This window comes from Narcine bancroftii, chromosome 1 (assembly GCF_036971445.1).
Source record: "Narcine bancroftii isolate sNarBan1 chromosome 1, sNarBan1.hap1, whole genome shotgun sequence".
Lineage (NCBI taxonomy): Eukaryota > Metazoa > Chordata > Chondrichthyes > Torpediniformes > Narcinidae > Narcine > Narcine bancroftii.
The window spans coordinates 447,801,963-447,822,643 of record NC_091469.1 but is presented as its reverse complement, the minus strand read 5'-3'; the positions used below and the strand labels follow the sequence as shown (position 1 = coordinate 447,822,643).

The following is a 20,681-nucleotide window of genomic DNA, read 5'->3' as shown; positions in this document are numbered from 1 at the left end:
GTCATCAGACTCTTGAACAACAAAGGACTTTTCTCATTATTATTATTGAATATTTCTACTTCTGTATTTGCACAGTTTACATTTCTTTCTTTGTGTACAGTTTATAGTTATTAGAAATTCTGCCTGGTCCAAAGGAAACAGAATATTAGGGTTGTATGCGATCTCATGTATGCACTCAGACAATAAATTTCTACTTTGCATTTTATCTATCAAAGGATTATGTATCAGTATTTGTAGATCCCACTGTTCTACTGCCCTACTGTTTACTGATTGTCATTCCCTGGTTTGTCCTCCCAAAATGCAATACTTCATACTTGTCTGCATAAATTCCACCTGCCATTTTACACCCCATGTTTTCAGCTGTTTGTCTTGGATATCCTGTAACATTTAAAAACATTTAAAGATAAACAAAAGCACAAGAAACCAGAAGCAGGAATAGGTCACCAGTCCTCTCAAGCCTGTGCTGCCATTTAATATGATAATGGATGTTTTTGCTGGTATCAACTACTCAGCTATGTCAGTTCTTCATAACCCTCAATCCTCCATCTTCCTTTCAAATATCTCTATCAATCTGGTTTCCATTACCTTTGGGAACAGAAAATTCCAGTGGCCATCTCAGATAATTTTTTATGCATATTTTTATGTGACTAGCTCTTGATTTTTGTAGCTATGTCCTCTTGTTTGTAACTCTCTCACTCGTGAAAAGAGCTCAACTACCATCTCAAGCCCCCTTAAAATCTAGCATGTTTGCATAAAATGACCCCTCCGTCTTGTATGTTTACCCCTCAAATAGCAATTTGTCACTATTGGACTTGACTGTTTAACTTTTGTGACTCCTGTACGAGAATATCAAGATCCTTCTGAATTTTATTCATTGACAGACTTGTCTATTTAAATCATCTGCTTTTTGACTCCTCCTACAGAAGCACATGAGACTTTTCCACATTAAACTTCACTTGAAAAACACAAAGCAGATCCTGAAATCTTGATCAAGCAGTCGAGGAACTCAACAGGTCAGGCAATATCCATGAAGAGAAAGAGACAAGGTTTTGAGTCAGAATCCTTTTATGAGTCTTGATAAAGGCTCTCGATCTAAACATTTATCCATTTCTCTCCATGGATATTACATAACATGTATAGTCTATCCTGGTTCTCATTGGGTGAAAATCTGGGCAAATGAAGTTGATAATTACTCACTTTATCTATATCCCATTGCAGATGTTCTCATCTTATCTATGCCTTTCCACCTCAACCTTGCATTTTGTTCCTCCTTCAGGTCAATATTGTAAATAGTAAACAATTGGGGATCAAGAACCTGAGTACTTAAGTTTCAAGTTTGCCAAACTATAACTGGTACAGTGAACTGGATTTATTCTGCAAGCAGTCCAGCTGGTCAACTGCAGCGTGCACAACAAGGGCAGCATAGAAAAACTTGTAAGATTCAGGAAGAGGCCCAATAGTCACAGAGAAAAAAATGTCTTTGAGCCTGTTGTGTATGAATCACACTTTTAGATCTTCTCCCCACTGGGAGGAGAGAGGCCTTCAGCATGTTGGCTGCCTTTCTAAGGCAGTGTGAAGTGTTAATAGAGAGCAGGGAGGTTTTGTCACATTCTGAGTTGCATTCTTTGCCCGAGCTGCAGCCTCTTCTGATCTTGAGTAGAGCAGCAACCATACCATGCTGTGATGCTTCCAGCAAGAATTTCTCTCCATGTTGCACCTGTGGAAGTTTCTAAAGGACTTGGGGGGGGGGGGGGGGGGGCGGACATGAACTTGAATTTGGGTTGGGGTGGCATTTGACTAGGCAGTTATGGGTGTCGACATGTGTAATATATTTAATTTTCTGCATAGCTCCAGGCTCAAGGACTGATTTATTCTTATAAATAGCTGATTAGAAGTCGCTGATATTTAGAAACTTACAAACAATTAAAAATTAGTAATTCATCTTTGTTTTATTTTAATGATAGCTGAGGAACAATTTCTTCCCATGGACAATGAGAATGTTAAACGACCAAAGGAACTGCTCACAGTAACCATCTGAGACTCTCACATTCACGAAACAATATTTATTATATATATAACTACTTGTCCTGCATGTATATTGTTTGTCTGTATATGTTCAATATCTGGTGTCTGTGTGTTTTGCACGGAGGACCAAAATACTACACTATTTCATCAGGTTGCATTGTGCAATCAGATGACAATAAACAACTGTAAAGCTGCTTAAGTAAGTGGAGAAGAAAATAATGTACTTTCCCATTTGTTTTATATCTACAGCCCTATAATCCCATTGAAATTGATAGAAGCTTTAATTCTATTTTGTGTCTCAGCCATTGAAAATATTGAGGAATGTGGGTAAAATAAAGCTCTACCACTGGTCTCTGAAGTCCAGCAGCAAAGTGAACTGGGCACATTCGGAACTATCAGCACCTGCCAGCAAAATCTTACACAGTTATTCAATCTTTGACTATCTGGAGTGATTTTAAACAAACAGTGAAAAGAATAATTTTGTTTCTGATGATTAAATCACTAAACTAATTGTTTTCCTGAAATATGCACTTTTTTTTGCTCAGGTTCTCAAAAGTTAATGCAATTTACCATATATTTTGGCATATAGATCAACTACCATTTGTCAGGTTCATTTTAAGGGTTTTATGGTATATCCGGCATATTAGTTGACCCCAATTTTCTGGATGCCTAAGTTGGCCCGTTGACTGGAGTATGTCAACCCTCAAAGATTGCAATGCCTGAGATGGGCCATTGACCAGCATTTACTTTAACTCCTAAAGATTGCGCGGATTGATGACGTGGGCATTGCCTGGAGGTGCTTGCTACCATGGAGGATCCATTAACACAAAGCAACTCGCGATGAAAATATGAAGCGAATTTTAAAATTGAAAGTGATAGAAATGGCCAAGAAAACCAACAACTGCTCTGCTGCAAGAAAATTTGATGTTTATGAGAAGCTGGTAAGAGATTAGAGAAAGAAAGAAGAGACTTTAAGAAAAATACCAAAAAGGCAATGTTCTTTGAGAAAAGGAATCACGCATTGACCAGAGTTGGAAAATCACGTTGTAGAATGGGTACGAGAACAGAGGCAAGATTGCTACATAGTCACCCGAAATAAAATAAGAACATTTGCACTGCAATGGGCAACCCAGACCTCAGAAAATATTTTGAGGCTACAGTAGGCAGGTGCAACCATTTCATGAACAGGAAAAATCTGGTATTACAACAAAAAAAGCAGAAACTATCAAAAGATCTTGATCATAAATTTGTGGTTTCACTTGTTTATTATAGATAACTGGCAGAAACAAGTTTGTATTGGCAAATATTGGAAACGTGGACGAAACCCCCATGAATTTTGACATGATAGGCAATAGAGGAAAGGTGTTAAAACTGTGCAGACCAGAAGTACAGCCCATGAAAGGACCAGGTTTACTGTGGTGTTATCGTGCATGACCAATGGGATCAAGTTAAGACCCATGGTAATCCTCAAATGCAAAATAAAATTCCCTGCAAATATTTTTGTACATTTTCATGAAAAAGTATGGATGGATGAAAATGATGTAAAACTATGGATAGGCAGTGTGTGGAACAGGTGGCCAAGCGGTTTACACAAAGTACGGAGTTTGCTGGTCTGAGATACATTTTTGTAGCAACTTAACTGAGAACACAAAAAAGTAGATTAATACTACATAATACTTACATGGTGGTTATCCTGGGTGGTTTGGTGTCTATATTGCAACCTCTCAATGTCTGCTTGAACAAACCATTCAAAGTCCATGTACACGAGGAATGGAATACATGGATGCCAATGCAGAAAAGTCATTTACTAAAGGTGGGGCAATACGTGCTGCATCACTTGATGTGCTGTGTAACTTTGTGTTCAAAGCATGGGACAAAGTTAAAGTAGAGACTATGATAAAATTGCTCAAAAAGTGCAGTATCGTGCAATTGATGGCACGGAAGATGATTTGTTATGGGACATTGATGATGAAGCTGAAACTGCCTCGTCAGATACAGACTGGGATCTATATGATGACTTTTTAAACAGTGAGAGTATGGATGTGCTTGCCGCCATCTTTGCCTCAGACGATGATAGTGAGAGTGGTTTTGATTGTTGTTTTCAATAAAAATCTCAATGAAAATCTATTGCAGTCACGGGGGTTTTTTTTTTGGTTTTTCAATGATCGACTTATACACTGAATTGGTTCTTCAAAAGTCGACTTGCGTACCAAATCTGCTTTTCATGGGTTGACTTGTACGCTGAATTGGCATGGATTGGGTTTTGAGCTGAATTTAAGGTCTCAAAAGTATATCTGGCGTATAAGTCGGGCCCCAATTTTTGAGAGATTTTTGGGGGTTTCACGACTCAATGTATACACCAAAATATACAATAGCTTTATTTATGAAGACTGCATCTAGTCAGCAATAAATTAATGCCTATCACAAACAAAATACCGATGTTGTCATTTAGAAACATAAAACCTGATGAAGACAAGGAGTCAATTCTTCCATTTGTGCCTGTACTTGCTCTGAGAGAAATTTGCATTTCACCTCAAAGCCAATGGTTCCTCAAATTAATCGTGGTCTTGCTCATTCACCTTTTGTAAAATGTATTGGGAATTTATAGCTTGCAAGAATTTCACTCCAAACAATGTTAAAATGTAGGCACTCCTCAAAAAATAGATCATTGTATGTGATAGCATAAGTTACAATGCAGCCATACAAACTAGTAAGTATGCAGTCTTGCTAGTGGCGTAGATGGTGTAACCAATGAATGCATTGTGAAAAATTGAAATAAATGTATGTAAACTGTTTCCTTTCAATAAATTCTTTTGGGGAACCTTGTAGAAAGAAAGAAAGTACGGGTTTACAAAATTAAAGCATTCCTATGAAAATTTTCATAAGCCGAAATGGCGTAAAATGAAGACCCATTCACTACTATTGGAGGCTATTTTTGTAAAAGTGAAAACCCATTCAAATCCTTTCATAAAAGTGAATCCGGCTTTCTTCGTAAAAGTGAATTTTCGTAATTTGATATTCACAAAGCAGGGTATACCTGCAATAGAATGGATTGCTCCCTAGTGTTGGGAAGTAGTATAGGATGAACTGCAGTGTTGTCAAGAGAATAATTTATTCAGATTGCTGAAAGAGTGAAAGACATTTGGAGGTTATGGGTAAAGTGGAATAATCCATTGAAAATAGAGCCTATTGCACAAGAAGATGAAATGAGAATAACCCTTTTCAAGCTCTGGACGGGTGAGAGCACAAATATGCTAACTGGAATGGTAGGGAGAAACTCTTGAAGGGAAAGAATATTGTCAACACTGATAAAAGCAGAGATGTTGGATATACTCTGTAGATCTATGGAAGCACGTTGATGTATTTGGAAGCTGCTTTGAAAGAACAAATGCAGTGGAGATTGATTATGGAGTAGATCCATATTGAAAGTGGGTGGGAGAAGGTGCAGTCAAAATCAGTGTGGAATTCGTGTGTGCTTATGATAGATCTTGGTCATCAGCCAATTCCTGTAGATAACAGCCTGAATAAGAGAATAAGTTGATACAGGCATGAAGGATGGAAGCAAAGTTGCTGAAAATGTTCATTTTGATGCAGAAGCAAAAACATTGCACAGCGACAGTGGATCTGAAGGGTGGGTTAAAAAAAGCGTTAGATGATGTTTGTAAAAATGATTTGTATCTTGTGGGTCTTCATTGTTTCAAAGGATTCCCATGTTATCAAACAAAAAATAAATTATACTTGCCCAAAATGAGAATCAGAACATATCTGTACCTCCAAAGTACAAACCTAAAAGGACATTGTGCTTTCATGATGCCCAGTCTCCGATAGCCTTTGAAAAAGATAAGGATAATACAGTATATTTCAAATTCTTTGTACATTCTGTACAATGAAACAAATTTGAGCTTGTCTTTGAATTGACATGCTGCTTGTCTATGCCAGAAGAGCACAGATTCCTCCCTCTAAATATTAACAAGATGGAGACAATTGCAGTTGTTTTATTTGTGAACCGTTCCCCTGCTAGCAAAACATGCTTCCTATAGCCACATGAAAATGAATTCCCTGAGCATGGCTGAAATTCTCACTATTTCCTTGCTTTGGGTATCACATGCTGAGTCTAATAGCAAATCAAACTTTATGTCAGAATCTGCAAATCGCCCTCCTCATCCTGCATCTAATAGTCTTCTCCCTGGCTTAATGTGTAATTCGGCTACCATCCAGTTGCACCAAGTCAAGTTGACATAGATAAAATACAAATCAGACTGGTATGGCATGCTGTGAACCTTTTTGTCACAGCAGAATATGCAGCTGACTTAACCTGAACATGACACACCTAGATTGAGTAGCCAGACTCTAAATAAAAAATGTTTCTCAGTATCAGAGACAGGACAATAGATAGAACGAAAATGGGAAGGTCAATGATAGAATGACAGGCAGGTGAGATTGATAAAAGTCGAAAAGGAAAATAATTCTCGTTGCTAGAAATAAAAATTATAAACCTAAAAGAAAACTAGAACGGGCAGGTCAGGCAGCATCCCTTCAGAAGGGAATAGGTAAAATTTCAAGTTAATGATTCTTCGTCAGTATTGGCTGGTTTGGATGTAAACTAGAAAGGTGGGTCATCTGAAAATTGTTGAAGTTGATGTTGAGTTCTGAGTGCCATAAAAAGGAAAGGATTATGCAATATTTGTTTGATTCTTCTTGAATATGTATCTTCAGGCTTCTGACATGACGACTACATTCCAAATCCTGTAAAGTAATTAATCAGAATAAAAATGCATCTGCAATAACACACCCAAAGTACTTTGCAGTCAACTAAGTATTTTCATGAAGTGTAAACACTGTTATAATATTAGAAATACAATGATCACTTTGTACTTCTCAAATTTTCTCAATCAGTAATGTAATAATCACCAGGCAATTACTACCTTCTGGTTGCATAGATTCTCAAGATGGGGCATAGGAATATTTTGGGAAATAATTGATGAGTTGGTTTGAAAAAACTAATTTTTTTATGTTGGTGTGAAAGATACAACTTGGCAATACTGTCAGTACAACACAATTGTGGTAACTTTCAAGTAAAATCACTTTGTTCTTTTTATTTTCATAGGGTTTTGCTCTTCCAATGTTTCTCTGTTGTTTCTCTTATTTTAACTGCTGTTATTCTTGGTTAATATTATAATTATATTTTTTTCTGGCCTATCTTATTATCATCCATTCCAAATTATCACATTGGTGACAAGGATTCCAAATTATCTCAACAATCATGTCTCTGTCTATACCTCTACTTTTTCAGTAGTGAGTGAGGCCTTTATCTATACTTATCGTTGTGCACTAGCATTTTGATGGGGGGGGGGAGGGGGCCCAGGCACCAGCCTGAGGGGGAACGCCAAAATTAGAAAAAAAATTAGGGACCCCAGAAAGTAAAGCACGAGGCTAGTGCAGTTTTGATGCACTCTCTGCGAGAAAAAATGTCAGAAACTGTGTGTGTTTTTTTCTTTTTTTTTTAAGGTTCATTATTCTTCCTTTGATGCAGTCATTACATTTATTTCAATTTTCAATTCTAAGACATAATAAAATATTGATTAATCTGTTTCAGGGAACTTGCACTGTTGTATTAATCTGTTTCATGGAGCTTAAGCTGTTGTATATGAGCAGACCAAGCAAGCAAAAGGTTAATCAATATTTATTGGAGTTCTTGAAGTTTGGGTTTATACCTGCCGTACCCAATGAACGTGGATCTTTTTGCCTAATATGCCAACAGACTTTGATAAATGAATCAATGAAAGCAGGCCATATTGAAGCTTATTTGAGGGTAAAACATTCTATCCATGTCAGTTCAAAATTGGAATATTTTAAATCACTGAAGGAAAAGCTTGAAAATAGATCAAAAATCATTTCATTATTCTCTGCGCAAGCTACAGCCATGAATTGTACCCTTGAAGCTAGTTATGAAATATCTTTGTTGATAGCAAAACATAGGAAGAATCGTACGATCAGAGAGGAACTGAATTGGGGAGGAATTGTTTCTCAAAACAGTTCTGCAAAAGGTGTCCGAGCAATGCCATTGAGTCTGCAACAGAATAGATGACATGGGTCAAGATGTTGAAAATCAGCTTATTGAGAAGTTGAAATCACGAAAGTTCTCAAAACAACTAGATGAATCTACTGTATGGGACATTGAGGCTTTGTTATTGACATACTTGAGATATATTGTAATGGAGATAAATATTGGGAGAAATTGGTAAAATTAGACTGGGTTACATACATACACACATTTTAAAACCAATCTTATTTGAAATACTGAAGAATTCATATTCAGTGAACTTTACAGAAACTATGGAGAATGCTATGAACATTTCACAAGAAGGTATTAATTGAAATTATGTCATCAAATGAATCGACTGGAGACAGGTCGTCTGTGTCGAACCTTTTTACAAGGCTTCTGACCTTTCTGCAAAGTGCTCACTTTAAGGTCAATGAGAAGTTTTGTTTACCTAAGACAAAAGACTAACTCCTATTGTTTGCTGGAGAAGGTGGGGGGGTTGGCAAGTGAGAGAGTCACATGGGCTTTCGAGCAGTTGAAATATGAAGAGAGAATGAGAGAGAGACTGAACAGTCATAGCTGAAGCAAGCAGGAAGCTTGTTGGAATTGATACAGAAAGCTCCAGAGCGGCAGATGGCTGGAAGTGCTATCTGTCTGATGTTTCTCTTGGAATAACAGGAACAGAAAGGAACTCTGTGATAGCGTGAAAGAAAGAGATTATCATCTGGAGAACCCTGATGGGGCAAGTTTTATCAGCAAGACATTGAGATGACTAATGGTAGTACCTCAGTTGTGGAAATCCTGGAACAACAAATCTCTCCCTGCAAACCTCCAGAGAACCTTCCTGAGCGGTAAACATTTACCTTTTGAGCACCAAAGCCTGGTGAACTTTATACATGTTAAATTCTGTGCACAGTATAAGAATTGCCTGCAACCAGTAAACTTGGAAGAATGAGAAGTGAGATTGAACTGTGAACCAAAGAACTTTTCTTAAATTTACACACACACCATACACGTGTGCTTAGAATTAGAAGGGGGTTAGTTAAGTTAATAGAGATAAGTTAACGTTTGATTCTGTTTTCACGTTTAAAGGTAATTAAAAGCAAATTTTGTTTAAGTAACCATTTGTCGTGGTGAATATCTATTGCTGCTGGGTTTTGCTCGTAACAATATTGATCAGGAAGAGTTTCAAGAGATGTTTTGTGAATCATTAGAAACAATCACTACTGCAGTTGATATCTACAGCAAGCTCAAAAATTAAAGGAAACATTGTATCTTGTGCTGCAAATGGTGCACCTGCTATGATGGGGTAAAAAAAACAGGATGTTTAAAATTAATGAAGGATGAAAATGCATTGTATTATCCACCAAGAAAACTTAGTTGCCAAGAAAGTTTCCCCTGCTCTACATGAGATACTGCATTGTGTGATCAAGTGTATCAATGCCATCAAAGATAATGCCAAATGTGAACGTCTGTTTAAGCAGTTTTGTGTGATTAAAAATGCAGAACATGTGAGATTGTTGCTTCACACTGAAGTAAGGTGGTTGTCAAAGGGAAACTACTTCAGAAGGTTTATGGAACTGTTTGATCTCCTCAGCGAGTTTTTGAAGGACAAACCTGAAATGAAGCTCTTGCTAACAGCAGATAGCAAAGTTTATGTAAGTTACTTGACAGATATTTTTGAGAAACTAAGTACATTGAACAAGCAACTCCAAGTAGCAAATATGACATTCATTAATGCAAAAACAAAGATATTTGAATTCATGACACTTTTAGAATTATGCCAAAGGAATATTTCTGCAAGAAGTTTTGGACAATGCTATTGGTTGAATAAGTGTGAGGTTGCTAATGCTGCTACAAATGTCATTGTTGACCATTTGAAAATGTTGGTTTCCAAATTCAATGATAGATTTTGTGATTTTAAAGGCAATGGATTTTCCCTCTTGGTTAACTCAGCCATTGCTGGTGGATTTATCTGAAGTTCCAGTGCAAAACCAAGTGGAATTATCTGAGTTGCAACATGATGAATCTATGAAAACTTTGTTCAAAGTGAAAGGAACCATGATGTGGTTGTCTAACAAGATCGAATAAAAAGACCCAAACTCGACTACTTTTGAGGCTTCAGTGCTGTTAGTGATTTCCTACAAGCTAAGAGAAGCTGACTGGAAATTACAAAATGTGGAGATTTAACGTTGGCACTAACAAAATTAGTCCCTCAAATCAAAAAAAATCTGCAGCCAGCATCAGGGGCAAGGTTTCCACTGAAGCGACAACAATTGTTGATGGTTGACATTTTGAAGTAGTAGTTGAAGATGAAATGTGTATTCCCAACCTTAATTGCATTGCATTAATTAAAACTTCTTTTGAATATATAACTTCTCCACGAATGGTGGGGCATGAGTTTTTTTGAAAAGTTAAAGTGGGGCCTAGGGCAAAAAAGGTTGATAACCACTGGGATAAAGGATTAATATTAGGGTTCTATCAAAGGGCTTCCTTTGTTCTTTGAAATGATATCATGGGAACCTACAGTTTTGTTGCTCAGTGAGTTGGAGATGATTTTCAAAATAACCTTTCCTCCCTTTCAGCTGCAAATTGACATCCTTTACTCAGAAGGGAAATGTTTTCTTGTCTTTTTAAAAATGCTGTCAGTTCCATTTTTGAAGTGGAAATCAGTGTGAAATGTACTTAATTTTTTTTCAGCAACCAGCGAAGTCCTTCACCAAGTTCAAATCATATCCCAAGCAACAGTGCAACTTCAGTACCATCAACGACATCTGCACGTTCTTCGTGTTCATTGACACCGACGCTAGTTGCACATTTCAGTGAAAACCTAATAAAACATGTTCAGGGTTGGCCTGCTGACCATGCAGAAAAGCAAGTAAGTGAATGTCAGAATTTGTTTTGGGAATAATTACTATAAAATTTGTTGGGAGTTACTTTAAGGAATCTGACACTGGACATTTGGGAATATGTTTGCTGTGTGTTTTCAACTTTTCCACATGAAATTTTCATAAAATTTAAAAAATATTTCAATTCATTTCTCTGTAATAAAACTGTAGAACAAACATTCAATGAAACCTCACTTAGCCCACAACCCTGAACTGGCAGGCACATACATGTAGAATGTCTCATTTCAGACGTGCTGAGGTGAGTTGTCTTTTGTATAAAATGCACTTCACAGTAATGCGAAAGGTCTGTAAATGGCATACTAAATGGGAAGAGCAGCTGCTAATTTTCTGTTTTGGGGCTGGTGATAATATCTTTAAGCAAAATATTTCCAATCGTTCTATAACTCATTCAAATAGTTTGACGTAACAAACATAAGTCATCAAGGAATTGAACAACTGAAGTGAAACATGAAAGTCTCCAGACTCTATGATTGTAGTGAAAACACAGAAATGCTGGAGGAACTCAGCCAGTCTCCATAGAAGGTAAAGATATTTAATCAACATTTTGGGCCTGAGCCCTTCTTCAAGGTATGAGTAAAGAGCAGGCAGAAGTCTGAAATAAAAAGCTGGGGTGAAGGAAAAAAGAAGCAAGAGGAGGAGTACAGACCGACAATGAAAGTTGATAATTGAACATGAATAGCTCAGGAGAGGAAAGGTGAGAATTGATAGGGGGAGAGTTTGGCTTTGAGAATGTGCAGGTCTGGAGGAGAGGAGATATAGAGAGAGCTAGAAGAAAGGAGTAAAAAGGATAGCTGGGTGGCGGGTAATAACAGAAATCAGAAAGGAGAAGTTGATGCCTCTACATCCATAATATCATCCTCTACCATTTCTGCCACTTACAATGTGATTCCCACCACTAGACCTATCTTCCCCTCTCCACCTTTTGCAGGGACCAATCCCTCCATGCCTCCCTTGTTCACTCCTCCATGTTCCATAAATCTCCCCTGGCAACTACCCGTGACCGCAGAAAGAGCTACACTTCCATTCACACCTCCTTCCTGACCACCATTCCTTTTCCCAAGATCGGCTTTCAGAGCCATCCCCTCCCCCATCATTTCTCACCGTTCCTCTCCTGTCCTATCCACATCCAATTATCACCTTTTATCTTTTGGTCTGTGTTCCTCCCCCTGCCCTTTCCTTCTCTCCAACTTTTTAGTTCAAGCACCTGCCTGCTTTTCACTCATACCTTGAAGAAGGGCTCAGGTCTGAAACATCTGTTATATACCTTTACCTCCTATAGATGCTGCAAGACCTGCTGAATTCCACCTACATTTCTGTGAAGAACCACTTGAGTAATGCAGCTGCAATGCTACACTCATCAAAAGGTTTTACAGCCCTCTGCAATTAAGCTGACTATGTGTCAGTCATTTCATTAAAGAAAACAATATTATTAAAGATAATTTTATATTTTGGAGAACCAAAGGTGTTAATTAATTCAAGGCAAGGTAGATGGACAGCTAAAATAATTTGGAGTCATCATTATGACAGATATGAAGGCTGATGGTCTTACTGTGTAGACCTGTGTTTCTTTGATCTCCATGGATATTGGGGTCAATTTAGAGTTATTATTGATCAAATACAATCTTGCTGGCATTCAAAGATGTGATTAGGTATGCAGCTGAGTTATTCCGCTAGAACCCTAACTGGGTATCGTTAGGCAGGTTATTAATAAAGAGGCATTTATTATCGTATAATTTCTGTCATAATTGTACTTTCCTGTTTGGAATGAGGAAATAAGAATGATAATTGTCTGGTTTTGCTCTGTTATGGTTATTTGAATGGTTTGAAGATATCTGGACAATGTTTCACATTGTTGGGCTGCCGTGGCACAATGGTGAAGGAAGGACTCAGCTGATACTATTTGCAAACTCTGTGTTCTTCAAAGTTGTCTGATGGTGCAATAGTAATCTTTTCCTTTATCACTTGGATGTCAGAACTTCCTCCAGTTCATGATGATGTAACTGCATAGCTCTTGTGGCCTTTTGGCATTCCAAATATGTTGAAGTTTATTCACAACTGAAATTGAACCTTGTATGGTTGTTGCTCCTGGCATAAAAAGGCTAATTTCGATTTATTGATTTAATTTATTTGAAAATGTGTGGGGCCAAGTTCTGTTCCTGATCTACATCAAGGAGTTCTCATAAGATCATACGGAATGGGAGGCTTGGTTGCAATACATGAATATTCATTGGATGTAGTATGTAAATCTTGGAAAAGGAATTGATCAGGGTTGAGACAGCAACATAATATGTACATGTTCTGCACAATTACTGCTGCTGCAAAAACAAATTTGGTTACACATGTTCATGATAATAAACCTGATTCTGACATTGAAATGTGGGAAAAAACATGAATGGTAGATGTTATATAAAACAGAATAAATGTAGTATGTTATGAAATTGATTTTAATGAAAAATAGTAGGTTTCTTTGGTAACTGAAGAATGAAATGTTATCAATTATGAAGGAGTGATAAACCTAGCATGGAGGGAGAAAATCAGGAAGCATTAACATCAAGGCTGCTTGGGAGGTGCTATGGAAATGAGAGTCAGAGATGAGTTGCATGTGAATGGATTTCCTTTCCAGAGAGAAAATGAAATGCTTATTTTTAAGCATTGTTCAGAACCCAAGGTAGAAGTAATGGCTACACAATATGGAGCCTTGAATTGGAATAATAAGTATTCCAAATCCAATACTAAATGTATTTATTCTCATGTAAAATCTTACATGCTATCGAAGGCAATCATCTAAATCTACCTCTTCTAGCCCTTTGAAAGTGATAACCAATTAGTCTTTTCTTTTTATCTTGTTTCACAATTTTTTTCCCAAGTGTTTATCAATTTTTTTTAAGCAATATTCCTGATTTTTGTCTCCATCATCTTTTCAGGAAGCTGTTCAAGATCATCTTAACTCATTAAATTTAAAAGTATGCTTTCCGGTCTCTTTCTTTTGCTAATTACCGTAAAAATTTATCCTCTTCATCAAGCCTCATGCCAGCAGGAACAGTTTCTAACCTATGTACTCCATGGAGAAAAAAAAATCATAATTTTGAACTCTGTGCTCTCCAGGCCCTTATCTACTTAAAGGAGAACAACTCCATCTTCTCTGGTATTGTAGGGAAGGCCATTATTTATTGTTTATCCCAATTGTCCTCAAAGGCAATGGTGAGCTGCCACTTTGAACCACTGGAGTCCTGGTACAGTTGTTTCATTTTGTGATTCAAAGTAGTTATTTCTCATTATTACAATCCCTCATCTATATTGCCTCTGTATGTGGGTGTGTGTATGTGTCTTGTCTGTATCTATCTCTCTGTGGGGTGGCTTGGCGAGGGGTGAGGAGAAGGGTGCACATGTACACCCGTGTACATTGATATCTATTTGGATGATGTGTTACTTCAATATGAAAACGATTTTGAGTTGATCTTAAATTGGTTTTAGAAAGTATATTGTTCTCTGATTGTATTTTAGTTATTTATTTTGTATCTAATTAATCTTTTCATAATTTAATATTTAGGCATCACGTTTGAGAGAAGAAGCACACAACATGGGAAGCATTCATATATCTGAAATTTGTACTGAGCTCAAAAATTTAAGATCTTTGGTCCGAGTATGTGAAATACAAGCAACTTTGCGTGAACAAAGGTAAGAATGCCCCATGTGTGATTAATCTGGTGAACCCATCATGTTTAAGATTATAAGACCAGTGGAATCATTGTGTGGCTATCAACAAGTTTTGTAATTTTAATCAATGCATTATTTACAAAATGAGGCATAGGTCCAAATAGTTATTCTTGGAAATGCACATTGAATGAAGGTTCAAGTGTTTAACTGACAGAAAAACACTAAAACTTTGAAACAGTAAATCATAACCCTTTTCCTTGCAAACTGCCTGTCACACATGCAAGCCTATTTTCATTGGGTTGCCTTTTATTACTTTCTGTTCTCAACATCGTTGAGAAGGGAGAGTTTTTATGAATTGTCTGATTTTTGCATGTTAGTTTTGCAAAATAAAAGCAGCCGCACCTTAATTGTTCAAGTAGGAGCACAGTAGAAGGCAAAATCTATTTCAAAATAATAGAATGATAAACTTGAGCTTCCGTGCTTCATATATGCCTTCACAGCGCCTATCAAGATGAAGTCAAAATTAAGGCACTTTCAGGTGGCCGATTGGGCCGCTTGTAAAGCCGCATATTTTGGAAAAATGCGGCTGTGGGAAGGTCACGTGAATGTGCAGGAGGCGCCTACAAGGCGTGTTTGGTAACCCTCTTCCGAGAGAGATAATCCCCGCAGCACAGTGGCCTCCCCAGCCATCTGAATGCAGCTGGCTAAAAGCGGCTGCATTTGGATGACAGTCAGCTGGCCAGTGCTTGACAGCTCCTCTCCCAATCCTCACGTTGTCGGGCGGCCAGCATGGGTGTAAGCGTGGGGACGTCCCCACACTGATCCTGCTGCCCCGCTCTCTCCCCACTCACAAAATCAGTCCACACACTGTCGGGCAGCCGGCGGGGGTTGTCCCCACACTGTCATGACTGATTTCGGGAGTGGGGAGAAGGGGGCTGGCTGAAACAACGCCAGTACCCGACTCGAGCACCTCCTTCTCCTCCACTGGCCGCTCCAGCCCCCGTACTCACCCGCCGGCCTCTCCAGCCCCCTCCCCCGCTGGCCACTCCAGCCCCTGTACTCCCCCACCGGCCACTCAGCCCTTGTACTCACCCGCCAGTGCTCCAGCCCCGTACTCACCCGCCAGTGCTCCAGCCCCTGTACTCACCCACCGGTGCTCCAGCCTCCTCCCCCGCCGGCAGCTCCAGCCCTGTACTCACCCACCGGTGCTCCAGCTCCTGTACTCACCCACCAGTGCTCCAGCCTTCTCCCCCGCTGGCTGCTCCAGCCCCATGAGTGGAGAGAGAGTGGGGCAGCGGGATCAGTGTGGGGACGTCCCCATTTTGACAGCCGGCGCCAGCCGCCCGACAATGTGGGGACTGAATTCGTAAGGGGGGAGAGAGTGGGGCAGTGGGATCAGTGTGGGGACAGCCCGCTCCGGCAACTCCACAGTGTGGGGATTGAATTCGTGAGTGGGGCAGCGGGATCAGTGTGGGGACGTCCCTGCGCTGGCTGTCCCACTAACAGCCAGCCATCCTGAATTGACAGCCCAAGGGACAGGAGCCGGAATGTGCTCAGATGCGCATCTCGGTGCAGCTGTTCTTTCAGGTGGTCAGCGCTGCACTTTCAACGCTGCCACCTGAACTGCAATTTAAAGGGACGCTTCTGCTTCTTCAGGCGCATTCTTAGCAGAGAATGCACCTGAAAAAGTCTTTAGATTTAATAATAATACTATAATAATATTCCCAGTATTTTAAATTCCTTAATTTCAAGCATTCAAATGAGGTAAACGTGAATTATTCTCTGAGTATGTTCAGAAGCCTATTAAATCTTTTAAACTGCCTGCAATTTTAAACTTAATCAATGTAATTTTCATGTCAATGTGGTAATTGTAAGTTCTCCACCTCCCACTTTTACAGGATACTGTTTTTGAGACAACAAATTAAAGAGCTTGAAAAACTGAAGAATCAAAATTCCTTTATGGTGTGAGGACTTGTGAAGAAATTGCACGTGGTTTAAAGCCAGGGACTGTCAACGTTTGCCCAATCTTAAACTAAAATTTGAGCTGCGTTTGAGAAGGCTTTGAACCGTGGTGCTGGGCAAAAGGGTGGAATGGGAGGGGGACAAGGAGGGTTCTCATTCAGGGGAGATAAAGTGGTTAATTTGTAAACCCTTGAAATGTAGATTTCTTGTAGATGTATCCTTCACGTTGTAAATATGTTTTGTAGAGTGAAGCCATGGGAAGCCATGTGTATCAGAGCTTTGACATCTGAACTAATCAATGCTGAGGTGGCTAAATACCTAGCCTTTTACATGTTAACTTGTCTGCAAACTAGCTTTGGTAATTTTCATCATTCAGTGAAACGCATTTCTTAGAATGCTGGCGTCAGCCAATGTGCATCATGGGCTGCAACAACTGGAACAGTTTGGTCAGTATACAAATTAGCATGGAGCACCTTCAGATTCCACAGACCCAGTCAGGCACAGTTCTGCAGGCAGCTTTCTTCATTGCAAGGCAAATACATTTTTTTTCTTAAGGCATTGTGGCCAAGGCACTTGGGTTCACCAACTTTTCATTCCTCCTTACAGCAGTTCATAAGTTGTGTGCTGTTGTTTGAATACAATACAGATTGTCGCAGTAGGTACAATACAGATTAATTTGTATGCCTACCTAATTGCTGTGTATTTGCATTTGTGCCCTGTTTTTAAAGCAAAAAAAAATGGGAGCATAAAGATTGATACAGGGCATGTGTGTATTTATTAAGCGGCTGAAGCCACTCAGAAATAGTGACAAAAGCTCAATGTTATTTCCTAACATTGTTGATGGTGGGAGAAAGCTGGTCATTCATGAGAAAATGTATGTAAATATAATAAACTTTTGTTGTTTAAAGCACTGGTTACCCTTCTTTTTATTCAACTACTGCATATAGGAAGCTGAACTGCTCTGGCAAACCTGATTGGGAGTAATCCTTGTTGGATGCTTGTTTCTCTTTGTCTAGAACCCTAGCTTTCAAGAAGAGACCATTTTGTGCAAAATTGAATGACAGACCATTTTTTTTCTTTTTGTAAGTGATTCTGTGTCGAAAACAAGAACTTCACCAAGGATTTTGGATTCCTTGCCTGTGATTGGCTTGTGTAAAGTCCCGGTCTACCTGTATCACTAATAATGAGACATTTAATCTGAAGGATGTTTGTGTTGTAGCTAAACTGTGCAAGTAAGGTGCCGACTTCTGTTCTTTTGCCATCACAAAACGCTAGATCTGTGTAATTTGAGCACATGACCCATCACTGGAAAATGGTGGTGGAGCTCCGCTTTGTATATTGTTTCCTAAAGTATATAAAAAAAATAAAACTATGCTACCACTGGACATGCTCACTTTTCTTTCATGTGCTGGTTTACATGGGGTTCGATCACATAGCTTGTACTTCTATTTTGATTGATTACTGAAGGGTGCTGTTGTTCCAAATACATTACAGATACATTTTTTAGCATTGAGGTTTATTTGATTTTTGATATATCTTGTGCCAGCACTTAACTTTATTTTGGTTTTGAACAAGAATTTTTACAAGCTGGCACAAAACAAATCTGATTCATAGCAGATATTCTAGACTACAGATATGTTCATTTGTTGAAAAAAAATTCCCTGAATTTAACTTGCTCTTTTAGGTGTTGGTTCTGTTATAAACTATCATTATTTTACAGCTTATAAGTAAGTCTCTGACTATATGATTCAATGATTGCATTATACAGTTAACCTTATTACTTCATTCAATTTGAACAGAAGTGATTCCTGCTTCTCCAATTGATACATTTTAATCAGTACTTTTTTCCAATAGGCATCTATTTCACTTCAACATTGTTTTGCCAGGAACAGTTCTTTCCATTTTTATTCTTTTATCCTGTGAAGAGAAATCATTTGTCTGTTAACTTGTAAATTGGTCTGTTTATACTTTTTCATTTATCATTCCTCTTGAAAATGATGTGCTAGAAAGGTATATTTAACAGGGTCATCAAAATCAAATGATTTCAAAGTACCACATATTGCCAATTTTCAGATTAGTGATTGATCTTAATAACTTTTGAAAATGTGTGCTCAAGTGGTGTAAGCACATTTTAAAATACTTTAATGTCACATTTAAAAATTTAGAGGAACACTGAACCATCCTTTTGCTTTTCATATTATAATTTTTTTAATTATTACTCTCTTGCCAGGGATGTAAACTTCCAACTTTATCACCATAAAATTGGTTCTTTGATATTCATACTACAATAGCAGAAACGAATTATTACATTACTTACGTTGTGCCCTACAGAGGAGTCATGCAAGTTTTGGTGCCCAGAAGCTCACTTGAACGTGATTTCACAGTGAAATCATCAAGGTCTGCTTAGCTAAAACTACATTTTTGATGCTGTACCATGTACCATTATTAATGCATGTTTGTTTCATTTCCTGTTATTTGCAAAGTTTTGAAATGCTTTTGGAAATTGATGTTCTATATGTTTCCTTCCAAATCTTAAAATAGCCAGATAAAATAAATTATTGGCAAATTCTGTGACACTTTCGAATGCATTTGCCATTTCAGTTACCCTCACTTGAATCAAATAATTTTATTAAAGTATTAATTTACGACTGACTTTTAAAAAATTTAGTTCAGGATATCTTGACAGCCTACAACTTTCCACCTTTTTGCAAGCAAAAGCTCATTAATATGGTCGGAAGTTTGGAGTTAAATTAGGAAGAAACAATCCCAATATCCATTCTTAACTCAAAAGGAAACAGCTTCTTGATGGATGATGCAGAGGTAGATTGAAAAATTAGATATGAAATCCAATTTGTCTTATGCTGAAGCAATATTTTATCCTTGATCAAAGCATTTCCGTTGCCAAATCCCGTTTGTCAGTTTTCCCTTTCTCTGCCATCACCCTTGCATCCAAATTTATTTGCAGTCACAACCATCTGAAATCCCAGCTTTGATTTTAACCAATTATGCTTATGAAAACCTCTGCTCCTCTCACTAAAAGAATTCCCATGTTCACTAATTTTAATTTGCTTTTTGATTTGACGAAACCTGCTTGAAAACTGCCCTTGGTTTCAAAACCTCACGACCTTGTCCTTCACCATCTCTTTTGCTACTCTGGTTCTCTAAACTTTGGAAATATCTTCAGGTCTTCCAGTATTGCTCCCTTCGTCATTAGCAACTGTGAGATGTCTGCAAAACTTGAAATTCTGGAGTCCTCCATCTAATCCTCATATAAACTAAACCCTCTTTAATTAATATTTTTGGTCACCTGATCCAATCTTCCTATGTAGCTTGATATTAAATTTTATTTGATAATATTCCTCAGTAGCAACTTGGAACGTTTCACTTTTTAAATGTGCGTGATACAATAGAATCTCCATTATTCGGTCGGTACCTATGAGGATCACGGATGTCAGAAATGCAGATTTTCTGGTTGACAAACTCACTCCTCCAATGCCTAATACACCTTAGCCTTGAGAGTTTTTGTTCTGCGCGTGTCCAACAAAGCTCAATGCTCCCCCGTGGGGTCCATCTGCCCAATCTTATTTATTTGAAATTTATTTATTTCCTCTTTTTTTGCCAGTTGTTTGAGTTTGTAGTCGATTGAATTCTGGATAATGGGAATTTTACTGTATAAATGGTCATAAAATTGAAGTTTTGTTGTTCTACGCTTTATGGATGAGATCTTTTTTGAGACAGAGAAAAATGGTTCACTTATAATACTCTGGAAGTGAGCTTCCAGAAAATGCTTAGATGCTGCATTTTTTCCAGCACAAGGCCTTTTCAAGTTGGGAGCTGATAAAATTGGAACATAAAAATTGTAGAAGGTGTGCAACTTTATAGATATATTTGGAAATACAAGTTCTCTGTTCAACTTTGTGAAGCATTTGATATACAAATTGTTAATGTGCAGGGACAGTATTTACTTACAGAAGATTTTGTACAGATCATTGACTGTTCAGTCTTTTGACCTCTACCACCTGGAAGAACAAGGGCATCAACTGCATGCAAATGCAATCATCTGTGATGTACAGACCATTTGGACA

At 38.1% G+C, this 20,681-nt stretch overlaps 1 protein-coding gene across 2 annotated transcripts in view; it reads left to right on the top strand.

The window, feature by feature from the left end:
- Positions 1-17,981, top strand: part of waca (WW domain containing adaptor with coiled-coil a) — a 133,136-nt gene extending 115,155 nt beyond the window's left edge. For both annotated transcript variants that reach the window (XM_069914517.1, XM_069914515.1), the window contains 3 exons: positions 10,769-10,946; positions 14,528-14,655; positions 16,533-17,981. In XM_069914517.1, the coding sequence (XP_069770618.1) occupies positions 10,769-10,946; positions 14,528-14,655; positions 16,533-16,602 (376 nt within the window). In that variant the 3' untranslated portion in view covers positions 16,603-17,981. The remainder of the gene's footprint in view (positions 1-10,768; positions 10,947-14,527; positions 14,656-16,532) is intronic.
- The last annotated feature ends 2,700 nt before the right edge of the window (positions 17,982-20,681 follow it).